Source organism: Tribolium castaneum, chromosome 7 (assembly GCF_031307605.1).
Source record: "Tribolium castaneum strain GA2 chromosome 7, icTriCast1.1, whole genome shotgun sequence".
NCBI classification, from domain to species: Eukaryota; Metazoa; Arthropoda; class Insecta; order Coleoptera; family Tenebrionidae; genus Tribolium; species Tribolium castaneum.
The window spans coordinates 16,138,788-16,156,189 of record NC_087400.1 but is presented as its reverse complement, the minus strand read 5'-3'; the positions used below and the strand labels follow the sequence as shown (position 1 = coordinate 16,156,189).

The 17,402-nt window shown below is 32.3% G+C and overlaps 1 protein-coding gene and 1 non-coding gene across 3 annotated transcripts in view; both read left to right on the top strand.

Moving 5' to 3' along the window:
- The window catches only part of LOC655404 (exportin-4), a 69,092-nt gene extending 64,091 nt beyond the window's left edge, over window positions 1–5,001 (top strand). Inside the window, exons 9-10 of one of the 2 annotated variants that reach the window (XM_015984779.2) lie at window positions 3,517–4,791; window positions 4,843–5,001. In XM_015984779.2, coding sequence (XP_015840265.1) covers window positions 3,517–4,789 — 1,273 coding nt within the window. In that variant the 3' untranslated portion in view covers window positions 4,790–4,791; window positions 4,843–5,001. Of the gene's footprint in view, window positions 1–3,516 lie in introns of both variants that reach the window. The other variant, XM_008199548.3, reaches the window with a different exon arrangement.
- A 1,921-nt stretch (window positions 5,002–6,922) lies between these two features.
- On the top strand, window positions 6,923–9,758 carry LOC103314247 (uncharacterized). Its single transcript, XR_010334920.1, has 5 exons — window positions 6,923–6,937; window positions 7,546–7,657; window positions 9,026–9,280; window positions 9,332–9,513; window positions 9,572–9,758. It is a non-coding gene; the product is annotated as an uncharacterized LOC103314247 (transcript).
- Window positions 9,759–17,402: the final 7,644 nt, after the last annotated feature.

The window sequence follows — 17,402 nt, the reverse complement described above, 5'->3', positions numbered from 1 at the left end:
ATAAACAGTAGGAGAAAAGTGATCCCAAGTTAGACTCTTCAGGTACACCAGATTAGTGACTACAATTCTTAGAAACGCCATTGTGTGACACAAACAATTGTTGGTTATACAGGGACAATTTGATAGTTTTGCATATATTTTAACACATTCGCTGCCAAAAAGGTCACCGGTGTCCGATCAGTACTTTGATTGGACACCAGTGTCCGCCTGATACTTTGTCTGTTTATACCAAGCAGACACATATTCTTTCCTAATATCACACACTAGTGTCCTCTGTGGCATACTGTGGATCACATCTTAGCTATAGCTTGACGCTGCAGCTTTACATTATTACTTGTAAAATAATGTGACCGCTAGGAGTGTCCGCTTTGGCGTGACAACTTGACAAGGCATTACATATATAGTGTACTTCGCCATAGCGGACACAATATTACATACGAGAGAGAATATTACATACGCAAGGTGAGAAATTCTCGGCCTACCACAGAATTGACATTGTTAATAAAAATTTAATGCGGGAGCAAGTCATCATATGTCATAAACATAATAGCATCCCTCAAGTTTCGTTTTAATCTGACAAATAGTTTTTTTTTCTGAGTATTTTTTAATGTAAAGGTGCATGTCTGTTATGAACAATGGATAAAATGGAGATTTCGCCGTCATTAAATTCTTTGTTTGGAGGGCTTATTGCCAACAGAAATTTATCAAAAGTTGGTGAGAGTTTGTAAAGAGTCAACCTCTTCATATTCTTCTGTAAAAATCTCTCAATGATGAGTTTTGTAAAGAACGACCAAAAACAGTAACCACTGATGGAAACCTAAAAAAATACACACTTTGGTAGTGATTGATCGAATGAAAGTGTATGAGATAGCTAAGGCCATAGGGATATCTGAAAAAGGGGGTATTTTATTTTGCCCCAAGAATTAGATACGAAAAAATTGTGTGCAAAAGGGTCGCATGGGTCCAATGCGCCTGCCCACAAAGGCGCTCTGGCAATGGGATAATTAAGGGATTTAAAGCATGAATTATTAGAACATTCTTCATATTCGCCTAATTTGACTTCCCCAGACTTCCATCAACCACAAATCCATCACACGAATGAGGAGGTGATTGAGGCTGTAAACAAGTATTTTGCAGACCTACCAGAAAGTCACTTCAAGGATGAAATTTAAAAACTAGAAACACATTGCACTAAGTGCGTGGAACTAAATGGAAATTATACAAAAAAATTAATGCATATTTGAATTAAAAAACGAAGTCTTTCATTGTTAGGCTGAGAATTTTTCACCTTGCGCTCGGACACAAAAAACGCATGTGTCCCCTAATGTGACTGTTTTGGCGTCTTTGGCAATGAAAAAGTGACCGCTGTGAGTGAGTGCCATGGTGTGGTATATTAAAAAAATACTACCACGTCACGGAGGACACCGGTAACTGCTCGAGTTTTTTGGCTCTAAAAAACACAAAATGGTCTAAAACCTATATCCACCTTCGAAAAATAGTTATACACAAGTAAAATAAGTATTGGCGTGAGAAGCAATGTTGCAATATTTGCCTTGGCAGCGAATGTATTAAGGGGTGACAGTAGAACTCAAAAGAAGTCAAAACAACCCAACTTGCTTTATCCAAATGTTATTGAGGTACAGAGTGGTCCAGCCCAGCTCCCGTATTCTGTAGCTCAGTTATTAAAAATAGATGATTACTATTTCAACTTTCAGAATTGTCACCAATTTCTCGTAGTTCCAAAAATTCAGCCATTTTGAAAATAATTTAGTTGAATTTAAAATGGTTGATTTAGGTTGTATACAAAATGTTAAAGCCCCACCTATATTAGAAAGTTTCTAATGTAGATCCTAAAAGAATCAGCCTGTATACGTATTACATCAACTTGACCAGGGTTAGAAGTGTATTCTGTAAAGCAACATATTTTTGTTGCTGTAGATATTTTATAAAAGAAACCATGTTGCGAGGGAAAGACAAAGTTTTTAACTGAATTAAATATACAGGGTGTTTCGCGTACAGGTCTGCAACCAACAATACATATTCCAATACGTGTACTGTAGTTTGTTTCTTTCTAGTTTGTTCACCCCTTAAAAAATGCAGCGTTTTGAGTTAGTTAGTGATTAAAGTAGATAGATTAGAATCAAATTCGTTCCGCCCCGTGAATGAACACATGAAAATTGTTTTTGAAAAATAGCAATTGATGACTATTAATGAAACAATGATTAGTTTGACATCTATTGTCATGGGTTTCCAAAAATTAAATATTGAAATGTTTATTTTTTGTATCTAGTGTTTTATAACTTTTGTATATTTTGGTGCCTACATTAGGCGCAGAATTATGAGAAACACCCTGTATGTTTATGGAATACCAATACGTCTGTAACTGACTTAAATTCTTAAATAAACCGACACAATCCAACCCATGGTTAGTGTCAAATAAGTACTCCATGCTGGGAAAATAGTAAAAAAATTCCTTATAACTGTTTTCTAAACAAAAATTTTAAAATTAAAGTAAAGCTTATACCATTAATGTGTTCGTAAGTATTACTCGTATTAGCACAGTTAGTGGAAAGCATGATAATCATTTGATGACAATGTACTTGCTGAATGCAACAATAATCGCTGTGTGTTATCAATATTCATAAAGAAAACGAGCACATTTTTTCCACTACAACTAATTTAAACTCATGACCTCCAAAAGTGGTACGGATTAAAGAGTCTCCATCCCTACAAAATTCAAACATGTTCCGTCTAAACCCCACATTAGAAGTATTCCTAGTTCTAACAATGATTGTCATCCGAAAATTTATTTTTGTGGTAGTTTTCATAAGCTATCCCTAATCCTAAATTTTGCCATTTACGAAACATTTAGGATATTAATTAATTTTTTTTTTGGATTTGCACCTTCCAGTTCAAAAATCGATAACTCTGCCATTTTTAAAAATTTAGAAATATCTTCTAGCTCATTTGAAAGAGTCTAAAGTCTAAATCTTTTTTTTGGTGTTTTTACATTTCTAAAAAATTATAACGAACTTCAATTTTTCAATTTAAATTTGTAGAACTTTAAGCACCCGTAACTCAATTTTTTCAAATGAAATACCACAAGTTTTATTTTATTGAATCATAGAAATCTGTATTAGCAGTTTTCAATAACTTCTTGTTGGGATTGAGAAATTCATTAGCCATAGGCCTTTTCCTCCCTACTTATCTTTGGAAAGCTGTGATTGAATTTTGTCGGTCTGTATAATAGTATAAGAGGTACACTTTCAGTTTTAGTCAAAACGTTTTAATTAGACTGTTGCGGAGGAGGTACTACCTTAAATATTTTTCATGAAGTATGAGGATGTTTGATAAAATGTTATACGAGTATGGTAAACGTGGTGGTTAGCTCGACCTGCGTCTCGTGCGCTATCTTTTTTCCGTGAATAACTTCAACTTCACCCAATTATATCATAAATAACTATTTGTAGAAAATATATTGCTAGTTGATGTGATTTTTCTTTCCTTTCACTGTAGGTCCTTATGCATCGTAAAGAGCAAAAGCCTCTGGAACCTCATAACCCTCCAAGAGAAGCTCACTCCAGGTCGCCTCCCCTCCACCATCCATCGCGAACTATTTAAAAGTTTCATCCTAGCTGGCATGGCTCTACGCGACATGCAAGAACTCAACGGCTACTTTGACCAAATCCTGCGCCCGCTTCACACTCGATTCGACCGCTTCATCAACCAAGAAGACAACTTCCGCGCCAACTACCACAAAGAGGAAGTCCAAAAGGAAATCATCGATATTTTGGAAAGCTTCATCGGAATTGCCAAAGGCTCGCACATGTCCACCGTCCAAATCCTCTTCCAATTTCTGGCTCCGCGGTTGGCAGAACTGCCGAAAATCCTAACGTTTTACAACAACTATCAAGTGATTGTGCAACTGATTTTGGAGTTGTTTGGACAGTGTGCTAAGAACATGTTGTGTTATTTGTGTCAACTTGATAGTAAGAAGTTGTACGAGAGTACGTTGGCAACGGTGCAAGCGTATGCGAAATGTAACGGGAATAAGTTTAGTGGGGAGACTTTAGCTGAAGAAAATAGTTTCCAAGATTTGGCATTGATTTTGGACTTGTTGACATTTATTTTATCGAAGGATTGCATTGATTTGTGTCCAAATGACGAGGAAGTGGTTACAGTGACGGCGTCTGATGTTTCTTTGTTCGGTTTGAATTTTATTATGCCTTTGATGACTTTAGATTTGCTCAAATATCCAAGTCTTTGCTCGCAATATTACAGATTGTTGGTTTTGATCAATGATATTTATCCGGAGAAGATTTGTAATCTCCCGCCGACTTTGTTTCAACAACTGTTGAGCTCGATCGAGTTGGGTTTGACACAGTTTAGCTCGGATATAGCCCAAGCATGCCTTGACTTCATTCAAGGAATGACTTGGTACTTTTTCAGGAATTCGCTTCAGCAGAATCCGTTTTGTCAAGCAATGAAACCGTTCCTCAAAATGTTGCTGGATCTCACTTTGTCGCATCAAATAAATTCGGATTTGATGAGTTCGGCCAGTACTTGTATCTACGCTCTGATTTGTTGCTACGAGGAGGAGTATACGATTTTAGTCGATGGTTTAATTAAATCGCAAGCGGATCCGTTGATTGCCGATAGGTTGGCAGCAGCTTTTCATAATTTGACGTTGAATGTTGCCATGATTGGCGGAAGACAACCTAAGTTGAAGTTTCGAGATAATTTCGATAAGTTCATCGCAAATGTTCAGGGATTCTTGTTGGTGAAATAGCTGTGAGTTGAATTGGCTTCGGGTCAAAAGATCGACGATGATTTTGGTTTTAGAAAAATTTTTTATTTGCGATGATTCATCCATCTTGTAAAGAATGTTCGCCGTTTTTTGACGTCTGATTAACTTACAAAAACTTGTAACTATATTTTTATACAATGTAACCATGTCTGTTATGCACTTTATAAATGCAATAATAAATTACATGAGTTTTGTATTATTATTTATTTAGTTGTCCCTATTACAATTTGATAAAAAATATACCGAGTATCAACAAGAAGCTATGAAATTTTTGTTTTTCTAAAATAATTCAAAAACCTAGATCTCGTAGGTTTGCAGATTTAAAATACAGAGTTTTAAATTTTTTGAATGAAAAAAATACAGTGTTTTGCAAGAAAGCTTAGATTAAGCATTAAAAGTAAATCAATCCATATTTTTTCTAAAAATGTTTTTTACTGCAGTATCAGTGCTGGTATTGACTGCACCTTTTCACTTACTAGAGACAATAACATTATAATGTGAATGGGGGTCATAATTTGAATATTTTGAGGTAACTTTTGAGGCTAATAAATGGAATACCCTTTTTTTATTCATACTACTCAAAAATTATTAAATTGTCTATCTAAAAACATAAAGTTTCAAATACCTACAGTTAATAACTAAAAAAATATTTCACTTTAAAAATTAATTTCAACAACAAATATAAAAAAGTAAAAAAATATAAAGTAACACTAAAGTTGTTATTATTAGCAGAAAATTTCACTTTTTGTTTACTAAAACAATAGTTAGAATATTTTTTTTATGTTTAATGTTAAATATCTTTTGAGTAATCAGGAAAAGACACTTAACTGTTAATGTTTTTAGAAAAACAATTTAAAGGTCTTTTAGATGCAAAAATAAAAAATTGGGTGTTTTATTTAAAATTTTGAAGTTATTCAACTTGCAACAAACCTCTTTATTTGTTATCTTCTTGATTGCAGTAAACTAATAAAAAGAATACATCCTTGGAGTTTAAACTTTGTTCTTTAAAGGGGTAAAAGATCTAATTTTTTTGAGATTTTTAGTTTTTTTAAAAAAAGCGTTTTTGTCAAAAAAATCAAGTTATTTCAAAAACGACCAATAACAATTTAACTTAAAAACATCAGTGTTAAAAAGTACATAAAAAAATTCAGAAAAATATAAGTTGTTCCATTTGAAAATGCATAAGTTTGTGTTGTAGCTAATTTTAGAAACACCCCGCATACTTGAAAATAATTTTAAGTGAGTCAGGGGGTTAGTATGTACGACATTCGTAAAAAAGATTAATTTTCTATCATTTAAAGGTCAATAATCGACTTTTTCACATCACTGGGACACCTTATATGTAAAGAATAAGTTCAAAAGAAAATGATGGTAATCTATACGACGGGCTTTTAGATTTTTGCAATATTTTGGTGCAGTGTCGTTTAAAACTTTTCTGAATTTCGAGAGTAACGAAAATTTGGTTTTAAAAACGGGCCGAAAATATATCAATTTGAGAGAAAAATTGTGTAAAATAAAGACTCGATCGAAAGCAGACGGAAAAATCGCTGAATTATTTATGACAGAACATAATTTTTTCAGTTCTTACAAACGCTTTATAGCCAGAAAAATAATTAATTCGCAAAATTTAGATAAAAACAAGAGCTCACAAAATTTAACCAGTAATAGACCTCATAAAAAACAAACTTTTAAAAAAACTCTCCAGTTTTTGCCGAAAACATGTTATTTCTGAGTTAAAATTAAAAATAAGTTGAGGCTGAAAACCCGTCTCCGCCTATGTCTAAATATGGTATTTCCATTCATTCAAACAAACAAAAACTATGGAACATAAACAGTGTAAAGACAAAAAAAACTTATCAGTGTCAATGTTAGTGGGTCAGTAGTACCATTATAAAAATTGCTCAAAATGTTGCCCTTTGCCCTTCGGTCGCAATGCACACTTGAACCCTTCAGGGTAGGAAAGCTTGCGGTCTTGCACACATCTCATGATTTCTAAATGACGCAGTTGATGCTTGCATAACGCAAACGGTCAGCTCCTTGGCGGTATTACTTGGAATACTAGTTGTTTCACGTGAATCCATAATAAAATCACACGGATTTAAATCTGGACAGCCTGAACCCTTGAAGATGGTAAGAGTCTAACGCGATTATTTCCACTATCCCGTACACTAGGACCAGAGCACTCAATTCGGCGTTTAAATAATTGGCCATAATGATTTAGTTTCAAAATGGGAAAAAAAATTGGCACGGAATTTGTTTCGTCTTCAAATTGACTTTTCATAACGCATTCTTTTAGTGATTAAAATTTGTGAGCGCAATCCATAAACACTCTGTAGTTATCCATGGCAGTTACCTCAGCAGTGAAAAGTTTTGCGTAGATAACTTCAGCATTGTTTTTTTTTATCTGTCAATATGTCCAAAATGTTCACCGAAGAACATAAAAAAACGTATGTTAAAACCTTAATGGACATCAAGTTAACGTAACTGTCATGGATAAAACTAGATCAAAATTTTAGAAAATCGCACGGTACTATTTTTGTAGTTCATTTTTGATGAAAATGTCGTGAGACAGATAAATAATTTTTTACTAAAATAAATTTCTACAAAAAATTAAATTTTTAGCGTGTTTGACAGTATTGAGTGTTTTTATAAAAAAATGTCGCTTTATAAAAATAACTTAAAAAAGTAAAATATCGGACGTATTGCAAAAAAATCGATGAAAACACATATGGTTTTAGTTCCGGCAAAATCTGAAACAATGCACAAGCAGAAATGGGTTGACTGAAGAAAGTTTAAAGGGAACTAAGGATTCAAACTTCCAAGAGTGTTATGGCTATACTTATGTTGACCGTAAGTAAAACAAATTTTAACTACAACAGCTTAGTAAGAAATAAAAACATAAAGTCAAATCAAAAATGGCACTGATTTTGCCGTTTTCGAGCGTTTTTTCTCTGGAAATGTAAAAACTTATTATTAAATACAATAAATTGGTTAAACAATAGTAAAACCACAAAAGTCCTTTAGAAACAATTACATTGTCTGTTTTTTTAGTGTTTAAACACGTTTATGAGTTAGAATCATAGTACCTTTGCAAGATTTAATTAAAATCTGGCAGAAAATGTATCAAACTAAGTTAAAAAATGATGTTAAATTTATTAAAAAATTAATTGATGTGAAATTATCGTCAAAGAAAAAAAATTTGTCGAAAATGATGTTTTTAAACTAAATTTATTTGAGATTTTGATAAAATACACTGAAAGATCATCATTTTAAAACAATAATACGTGATAATTTCATTTTCAATTGTTTTTCAGCAAGAAATTCAATTATTTCGCAAAATCTTGTTAAAACAAGTCGAAAGAGGCAAGCCGGCCATTTTGAAGTAGGGATATATTTAAACAGGTTTTTAGGGGTTTAGGGTTTATAAAATTCTAGGAAAAAAATTTTTTTGACACAATTTTTCCCACACAAATGAACATGTTGGTCGCAATTTTGAAAAATTCTCAAAACGCCCATGCGCTACTATCTTCATTTTGTTTTGGTTAATGAAAAATTTAACTGCTAATAAAGTACCATAAGCCACAAAGTGGCCCTCAACTAGTGAATTAATACAAATTTCTAAAGAAAGTAGGCACTAGGGTTTTTAACTCGTCTGATCATGACAAATTCACATAGGAAATATTGCTAAGCCATTGCCTAACACCCTGTATAACATTTTGAAAAATTCTTGTATATAATTTTCACTGTTTTTCTCCTTTTTTTTGTGTAAATGAGTCGGTCAATGTTTAATAATTAGTTTGTATTCATAGCAATTTTCGTTGTTGTTTTAAATTGTTTAAATTGTCCCTTTCTATCACAACTAAAATAGTTCTGTTCTTTTATTTTTGTACACGTTTCAGTATGTTATCTTTCCCAAATTTTAAGTAAATTTGCATTTTTTTTAATTTATGAAATTATGAATTTATTTTTTTATGAAAAAATTGAAAAATTACAAATGGAAAAGATGTTATATTTGTTAAGCTCTGTTATTTGGTAAAATTAAGACACATATTTCTGATACAGCCTTTAGATATTTACCGAGAAATTTTTTAGCACAATATGAGACATTTTTAACATTGTTTTAAATTTACTGATGGTTAGGTGAACAAAAGAAGTTAAATAAAAGAACAAAGAAATTTGAGTCTAATTTTTTATTACGCGGATGTTTTTGGTTTAAAGGAAATTTAAAAATTAATGAAAAACCTGGTTCGAATTACGACTATTTGTGATCATGACTCAGCAAAGATATGGATTACATAACCTAAGATCCATTTGAGTTAATGTATAAAAGTGATAAAGAGAATTACATTTGCATATAATCAGTCGAAATTGTTGTTTAATATCATGACACAAGCTCCCTTCTTAAAAGACGTTGCTGCATTAGTAAAATTTTTACAATTTCGAGCAGCATCATTTGATCGAGTGCTGCAAAAGGTAGGCTCACAAATATATATATTTTTTTCATAAATAACCAAAATGTTACAGTTAAATGTAATTTCACTCGGAAACGGCAAATGTTCCGTCGAAATGAAAGTAGACGACGATCATGTTGATCAAACAGGAAAGTTACATATTGGTTTATCGAGCACACTTGTTGATTGCATTTCCGGATTTGCGTTGATGTCGCAACTTCCCAATATGCATGTTACCACCGATATAAGTTTAAGGTCAGTAACTCATTTTTCGAAACTCAATTCAGAGCGATTATTTTATTTATAATTTCAGAAATTTTAACGGCCCTAAAACCGGCAATGAAATTGTAATTGACGGTCATGTCAATAAAGTTGTGGATAATTTGGCGTTTCTAGAAGTTAAAATTAAGGATAAAGCAACAGGGGAGCTGTTACTTCAAGGAACACATACGAAATATGTGCTTGTAAATTGAATAAATTGTTATTTAGTAGTTATTCCAGATTTGTTTTTTATTTTTATTTAGTTTTTTTAAGATAAGAACTAACCTGTGGAATCTACTCCTAATTATTCAATATATAAATAAATTATTCAATAAATTCTATTTTTTCAAAATTAAAACAATCTAGCGGAAATATTTAAAAAATGACACAAAAGATGTTATATTTTTAGCCTACAAGCTCTAAATAATGCCTCATAACAGTCACAACTATACGATAATAGTTATTTATTGTACAATGATTCTCATCTAGTTAACTTTGAAATTGGTTTACATGTAAAAAAAATTTCTGCCGCTCTGCTCAATTGAATCCTCTGTCAATAAATGTCAAATTTGTCAGTTGAGAAATTAAAACTGCAAATTGTTACACCGTGCAAGAAAACATTTTTATTATCGAAGCTTCATTCCGAATTGGAGACTTAATAAATCGAGAATGATTCGATATCTAAATGCCTATCATTAGTTACATGAAGAGGCATTTTCTGACTTTACATGAGAAATTCACAGACGACTAGATGAGAACCATTTAAAAACGCATTGTACACGGGTCTTACAATATGTTTTATTCGCGCAAAGGTTTAATTAAGCGGATGAAACACATGTAACACACGTATGCAATACAACGTTTTATCCACAGCCAGATAATATAGACTAAATCAATATTTTCAACTACTTTAGTTTCGGCTTCGTTTACAGTAAATCTGGCATCCACATCGAATATAGGAAAAACCGACTATATTTTCTCTTTTAATATAAAAGTTAAAGTACAAAATGCAGTTTAATTTTGTTACAGGTCTTAAGGTGTTTTCATAAGACCCATAGTTTTTATTGATATCATAAGAGCAATTGCTTCCTAGTAGCAATATTATGGCTTATTAATAGTCTGGCTGTGGATAAACTTATGCTTTTAATGATACACTCTTGCCCTAAAATTGCCATTCCAGGAGTAATGCAACCCGAAATTTTCAAAATAATTTTAGTATGTAAAGCTTTTAAAATACACAATTCGGTTTACATTTAATATATTTTACGATTTTTTGTTGTGGATAATCATTGAAACTGAATTCATTGGGTTTTAAGATTTACATAGTGCCTTGTAGGCGATAACAGAAACTACTGTTGACAGCTAAGCAGATGTACAATGTGTTTTTAAATGATTCTCATCTAGTTCATGTAAAAACAGAAAATGCCGCTTTTAGAAAAATGCATTTTAACGAAATTAATTGAATTTCACAACAGATCGATTTGACATTTATAGACAGAGGATTCAAATGAATGGAGCAGCACAATTTTTTCTACGTGTAAACCAATTTCAAAGTTAACTTACGAGAATCATTTAAAAACACATTGCACTACAACTGTTGAATAATTTTTGAATAATTTTTCTAGTTTATGCCCGTTTAGAAACTGGAAATTGATTAGTAATATTAGTTTTTTATCTTCGTAAATTCTGTTGTCTCGTCTCTTATTGCAAAGACATACTAAATGTTACTCTTGTTTCTTACGTCTTTAAACAAGACCAAGAATTTTTAATTTCCACAGTCTAATTTTGATATTGTTAAAATCTTTAATAATAATTAAAACCAGTCTGAATATTTTTTTGTTATTTTTATACACAAGATTTTTTTGACCCGTCCGTCAGTATAAACAAAAAGTGAATTAATCAGAAGTCTACACAATGCCTTGTTCTTCGGTTTCGTGGTTTCAAAAAGTGCCACCTTTTAGTTCAAAAATAATTGTTTGAATTAGTGCCTTTTAACAAAATTTTATACAGATGGTTCAACGATAAGAATATAAAGTCTTCTTTGTGTCCCGTCCACCAGCCATTTAAATTTCTTATTTCTGCTCGTATTCCAAATTTAATAAATGTGGCTCCAATTGTAGGTTGCAAGTAGTTTAACTGGTACTAAGCTACTGTAAAGAAAAATTCACTCCTATTAATAGTGATTTTAAAAACTGAAAATAAAGCCAAAAATTTGTGCAGTGCCCCGTCCGTTAAAATGAAATGACTGAGAAGGTAATTTTGCAAAAAAAACTAGAACTACTAAAATTTTTAAAATACTAAAACTGGGAGGCCACAGGCCTCCTATTATATCGGATGAGCATAGAATGAGAGAGGGTCGGATGAGGGCGCTTTGGATGTGAAACTCTGCCGGCTGCAAATTGAATTCACGTCTAACGATGCTGTAATGTTTAGCCTAATTTCTTAACAAAGCTCACAAACATACAAAAACAAAAAATACACTTGGACTTGACAAATGGCCAGGCGGAAAAAACTGTCTTTCCAGTGGCGTACCTAGAACTTTTGTCGCCCGGGGCGATCACAGATTTTGCCGCCCCTCTAAATAACAGTACTCGCACAATCGCAAATAATTTTGTCAATACCAACAATGAGAAGTATGTATGTAATTGGGTTTAAAAACAAAATTAGAACACAAAAATGTGAAAAATATAAGACCTTTAATAAACTTATTTACAATTTAACTTTCCGAGCCTTCGTATTAGCAAACTCATCAATAGCATCCTTAAAATCTAATTCGCTACTGGGTTTCTGCTCAATAGACAAAATGGCAAGATTTCGTAAACGTAAAGTACTCATTGTAGATCGCAAATAGTTTTTGATTAGCTTTAGTTTTGAGAAACTCCTCGCAACCAGCAACACTTACAGCAATTGTAAGGAAAATTCTTAAAAGGATAACAATATTCGGAACCGAATTTTCTAAGTGGTATGTAAAAATAAACTGTAAAAGTTCGAGGGGGCCGTCTTTCCATGTTTCCGTGTCACCCTGTGAAGTAACTACCGATATAAAATGTTGCAGTCTTTTCCTTTCAATGTTAAACTCCTCAGCAATTATCTCATCATCATGAACATCACTTAGATAATGATCAAATTCAAGATTTACAAGGTTAGATGGATTCAGAAAGACATATTTTTCAGCAAGATTATGTAGCTGTTCAAATCTAGTAGTGATTTCTTGAATGACTCTGTCTAGTGAATGATACATATCCCTTCTTAATTCAGTTTCATACGACAATCCAGCATCCCCGGCTGTTTCACCAGCCATTGTTTTCTTTTTTCTACATCGGCGATCCATGGCTATTCCCAAATCGTCGCAAATACCTTTGGCATAAGTTACTGAATTGTCTATTAACTGATCCCTGTTTTCCATTAAAAATGCTCTTAAAGCTTGGAGTTTTAGGTCGCATTGTTGCAAGTTTAATTTTTTGGTTTGAAGGTAAGCTTGTGAGTCGTTAATTTCTTTAAGTACAGAGTCCCAGAAGCCGAGAAAGCACAAGAAGGAAAACGATTGTAAGGCAGCAAGCAGCACACCAGCATCCGATCTAGTAGTTCCATTTTCTTTTTCTCCAGTTAAATCTTCCAGAACAGTTAAAATCTTTGAGTATGCTTTTCTTACAACACTCACGGCATCTCCCCGTGCACTCCACCGAGTTTCTATTAAACGCTTGACATCTTGACCAGTAGCCGAAGTAAGAACATCCCAACGATGCGTTGAGGAAGAAAAAAACAAGAATAAACGTTCCATAGTTCCAAAAAAAGTTACAGAATTTACAGCAACAGAGGCAGCATGTACACCCGCCAAATTTAGTGAGTGATTTGTGCATGCGACAAATTCCACTTTTGGATTAATTTCCTTGATGCGTTTCTGAACACCGGTATGTTGACCTGCCATAACTGCAGCATTGTCATATGCTTGTCCTCTGCAATTTTGAATATCAATTCCATCCTTCTTTAATTTTTGTAGGATCATATTTGAAATATCCTCGGCCGTTTTCCTCTTTGTTTCAATAAAATCAATAAATGACTATACAACTCTCACTTCATATCCATCGATCACAATGTATCGCAAAACTTGGCTTGTTTGGTCTTTATGAGAAATATCGGGAGTGCTATCAAACATCATGGAAAAATATTTTGCATTTTTTACTTGCTCAATAATTTTCCCTCTTACTTTTTCTCCCAAAATTTTAATAAATTCGTTTTGTATCTTCGGCGATAAATAAGATACAGCAATCTTTTTTCCCAGTTTGACTCTTAGCATATGTTCTCGTAGCACTGGATCGTACTTTGAGAGCAAATGCACCAATTCCAAAAAAATTCCTCCATTTTTAATGGAGTTGGGTTCCTCAGTCTCGCAATTAATTTCTTCTCGGTGACCTCTTAACGCCAAATTTTGTTTAGCGAGAAATCTAACAATCTGGAAAGTATCTCCCTCCACTTCTTCACTTCGTTTTCAACTTGCTCTTGTTCTTTTTGGTCAATTGTGGCTCCACGTTGGAGTCTAATTTCTAACTCTTTCCACTGTGTGAAAGATTTCACATGAACTGCACTAGATTTAGATCAACAATTTTAGGATTCAGTTTCCACCACTTGTTGAACCCATTTTCACAATCAAAATTTGAAAAACTTTTTCCAGGGAGTGAAAAAAGTCGGCAACAAAAACAGTAAAGAGCTTTCTTGAAAGGTGAGTACACCACGACCTCAACATTTTTTCTTTGTTTGGTAGAATTCGGAAAAACCACTCGCGTGTGAGTTTGCGGGTACGTCCTTTGATTGACCCACCTTCACGAGTCACTTCCCCAAAATTGCTATTAAGATGTTGGACTACTGACGACCCTTGACGCCCCCCCCCAGGTACGCCACTGTGTCTTTCTATAAAGAGGGCGATAGTTTAGATATAGTTCATTTTTTTATATAATCAACTGTCAAAATTCTGATAAAAACCAGACTATATCACTCTAAAAGTTCATGTCCAACCACTTTTGAAACCGGCTGTATTCTGTATTTGACATTTTGAACACCAGATTTGACACTTTTGAAAACAGGACGACAGTGTTAATTGTTAATTCGTTAGTCTAAAGGTGGTCTAAAATAACTTAATGTGTTATTGTACGTGTTTTAAATTGGAGAAAATTGAATTTGCTAGGTAAAAAATTACACAAACCTTAATTCAAAATAATTACTATTTATTCTTCGACACTGTCAAAATTTCGGATTTTTCTCCTGTGTAAGACAGTTTTGACAACTGTTTGGCATTTCTCAATACGAAACGTCAGATTATTTTTAACAGATTTTAAGCAATTTTAAGCCTTATTGAGTCTAACTCGAAGAATAAAATGTTGTATTCAACTTGTTTTCGTGTAAATCGGTTCATTTATTTCACCTCGTGGATGGTGAACCTCTCGTTATCACTCGAGGTTTAAAAAACCACTCGTGAAATAAAACGTCCGATTTACACTCAAACTCGTCGAATAAATAACTATTATGATAATGCCAACCTGACGGCTCTTAAGACAGTTGATTATAAAAAAATGTCATAAAGACATTCAAACATGCGTTTAATAAATTTTGTTATTCCGATGTTTTGTTTAAAAAATTGTGTAAATTCGAATTCAAAGGAAAATCTACCATTAATTCCAAGAATCTAGTAAAGCCACATTAATTCCAATAGTTTTAAGAAACTCAACGCAATTTCCACTCCAAGTAATATGGCGTAATTCCAAAAAGAATTACATTAATTCACAAATAATGCCGTAATACCAAAGATCATTTTAATAACTCTAAGCGATACAGATTAGATTCAAAAAAATTGTAAAATTCAAGAGTTAATGGCCCCAAGTGCTTAAATAAAAAATCGGATGCTTAAACATTTGAAAAATTTTAATTTTTTTTCACGTCCAATTTAGATCGTTTCTTCACTATAAGAAAATGAACTACATATCAACATTTCGCCAATAAATTAGGAATGTTCATTTCTAGTATTGTAACGTTTTCTTTGTACACCATATTGTTTTACAACAGATAATGGTGTTTAAGATAAGCAACCCTTACAATAGGATGTTTTGACAAGGCTCACCCAAAAACATTTACGATACCGATCGGTTCGTCTTAGAGACTACAGCCTGTCTGCAATAAATCACAATAAAATTGCCTGAGTGTTTAGCTTGAAGGGTCCTTGCGGTTTGGGGTAATCATAAAATTTAATGGTGTACAAAGGAAACTTTGCTATAATACACGTATGGATTTTTTTAGTACTACTCAACTAATTTGAAATTTTCATATTACTGAGAGATAATCACATTAATCAATACTTTAGGCAATAATTCGCATTTACTATAAATGCTCTGCACAAACAATTTAACATTTATATAACATAAAAATACTTGTATTATCAAAATAAATGAAATATATTTTATAAACTTATTGTAATAATAAGTAGTAGTAGCATTGTAGTGCATACAGCACTACGTATTTTCCAAACATTAAGCAGTTTTTTTTAATTATAAGCAATTAATCAACATTGTAAAATTACAAAAAAACTTTTGTATGTGCTAAACACATTCTTTTTAAGAAACCATAGCATTAATTCGTTATACAAGGTGTTAATTAAACTCAGTGTTGACCACTAATGTAATTCGCATTTTAAACTCATTACTTTTTTAAGAAAAGAAAAAGAAATCACTTTAGTTGAGTTGTTTTCTAACCAAGTCATTTTGACAACCGTCTAATGTTTAATAAATTTACATCTGCATCCCACAACTGAGACAATGAAAAGTTTATTGTAAGAGCTTTTATTAAAAAAAATAATGTAAAATATTATTTTTTATCAGAAAAAAATTTTCTTAGAGATTAATAAGATATTAATATTATCTAATAAATTATTATTGTTAAGATTTTAAAATTCCTAAAAGCTTTAAGAGCAAAATGCACAATTAGTTTGCTCAGTTGACAAGTTTTATGAATTTTAAAAACTTAACATGTAAGCAAATATGTTCTCTCATATATAAAAACACTATCCTTTTACTTTTTTAAACAAAAGTTTTTTTAAATGTTTTGATTTTTATTTACATTTGCAGATGATACGCCCTATGGTTAAAATTTTTCTTCTATTTCAATTTTAATTGTTATGTCATGGAAATTACATGCAAAATTTCAGCTTATTCACATAATAGGAACCAGTTTCTTGTAAAATATAAATGAGACTACAACGCAAGTTAAATTAGATTTTAGGAAAGGTTATTTTATCAGTTAATAGATTGCGATGAATTTTACTTTTGAAAAAATATAATTATCGTAATTTGTGTGAAGTGGATGAGGCAATTTGGCGGCTGAAACCAATGAATTATAATTCATCATTCAGGGCGGGATAAAACATACAAAACTGATCTTAAAAACTGTATTTGGACGTGATAATGATAAATCATAGTTATAATGAATTATTTATTATTGATAAGACTTAACATTTAATCCTATGTACACCCAAAAATCTCAAATTATAATATATATTTTTAACTGTGGTGTGACAGTTTTCGAAAATTGTTGTACATTAATTGCAAACAGAGGAATAAACCGACGTTTTTTAATAAAAATGCAATTTGTCTACACATCGGCCCTCCTCCATCTAAAGCCTACAAATCGGTTAATGCAACAGCAGTCTATCTAACTGTTAGAAAATCCGATATAAATAATTAACACAAAATATGTACAATGTTACAAACCAAAATCATTTCACAACACATTCTTTTTACACATCATCATATGAATATATATATTACTGTAATAAGAATAAAAAATAGAACTGGGACCGTACCTTGCACCAAACTTTCCGTTTGAAAGTTGGCACTGGG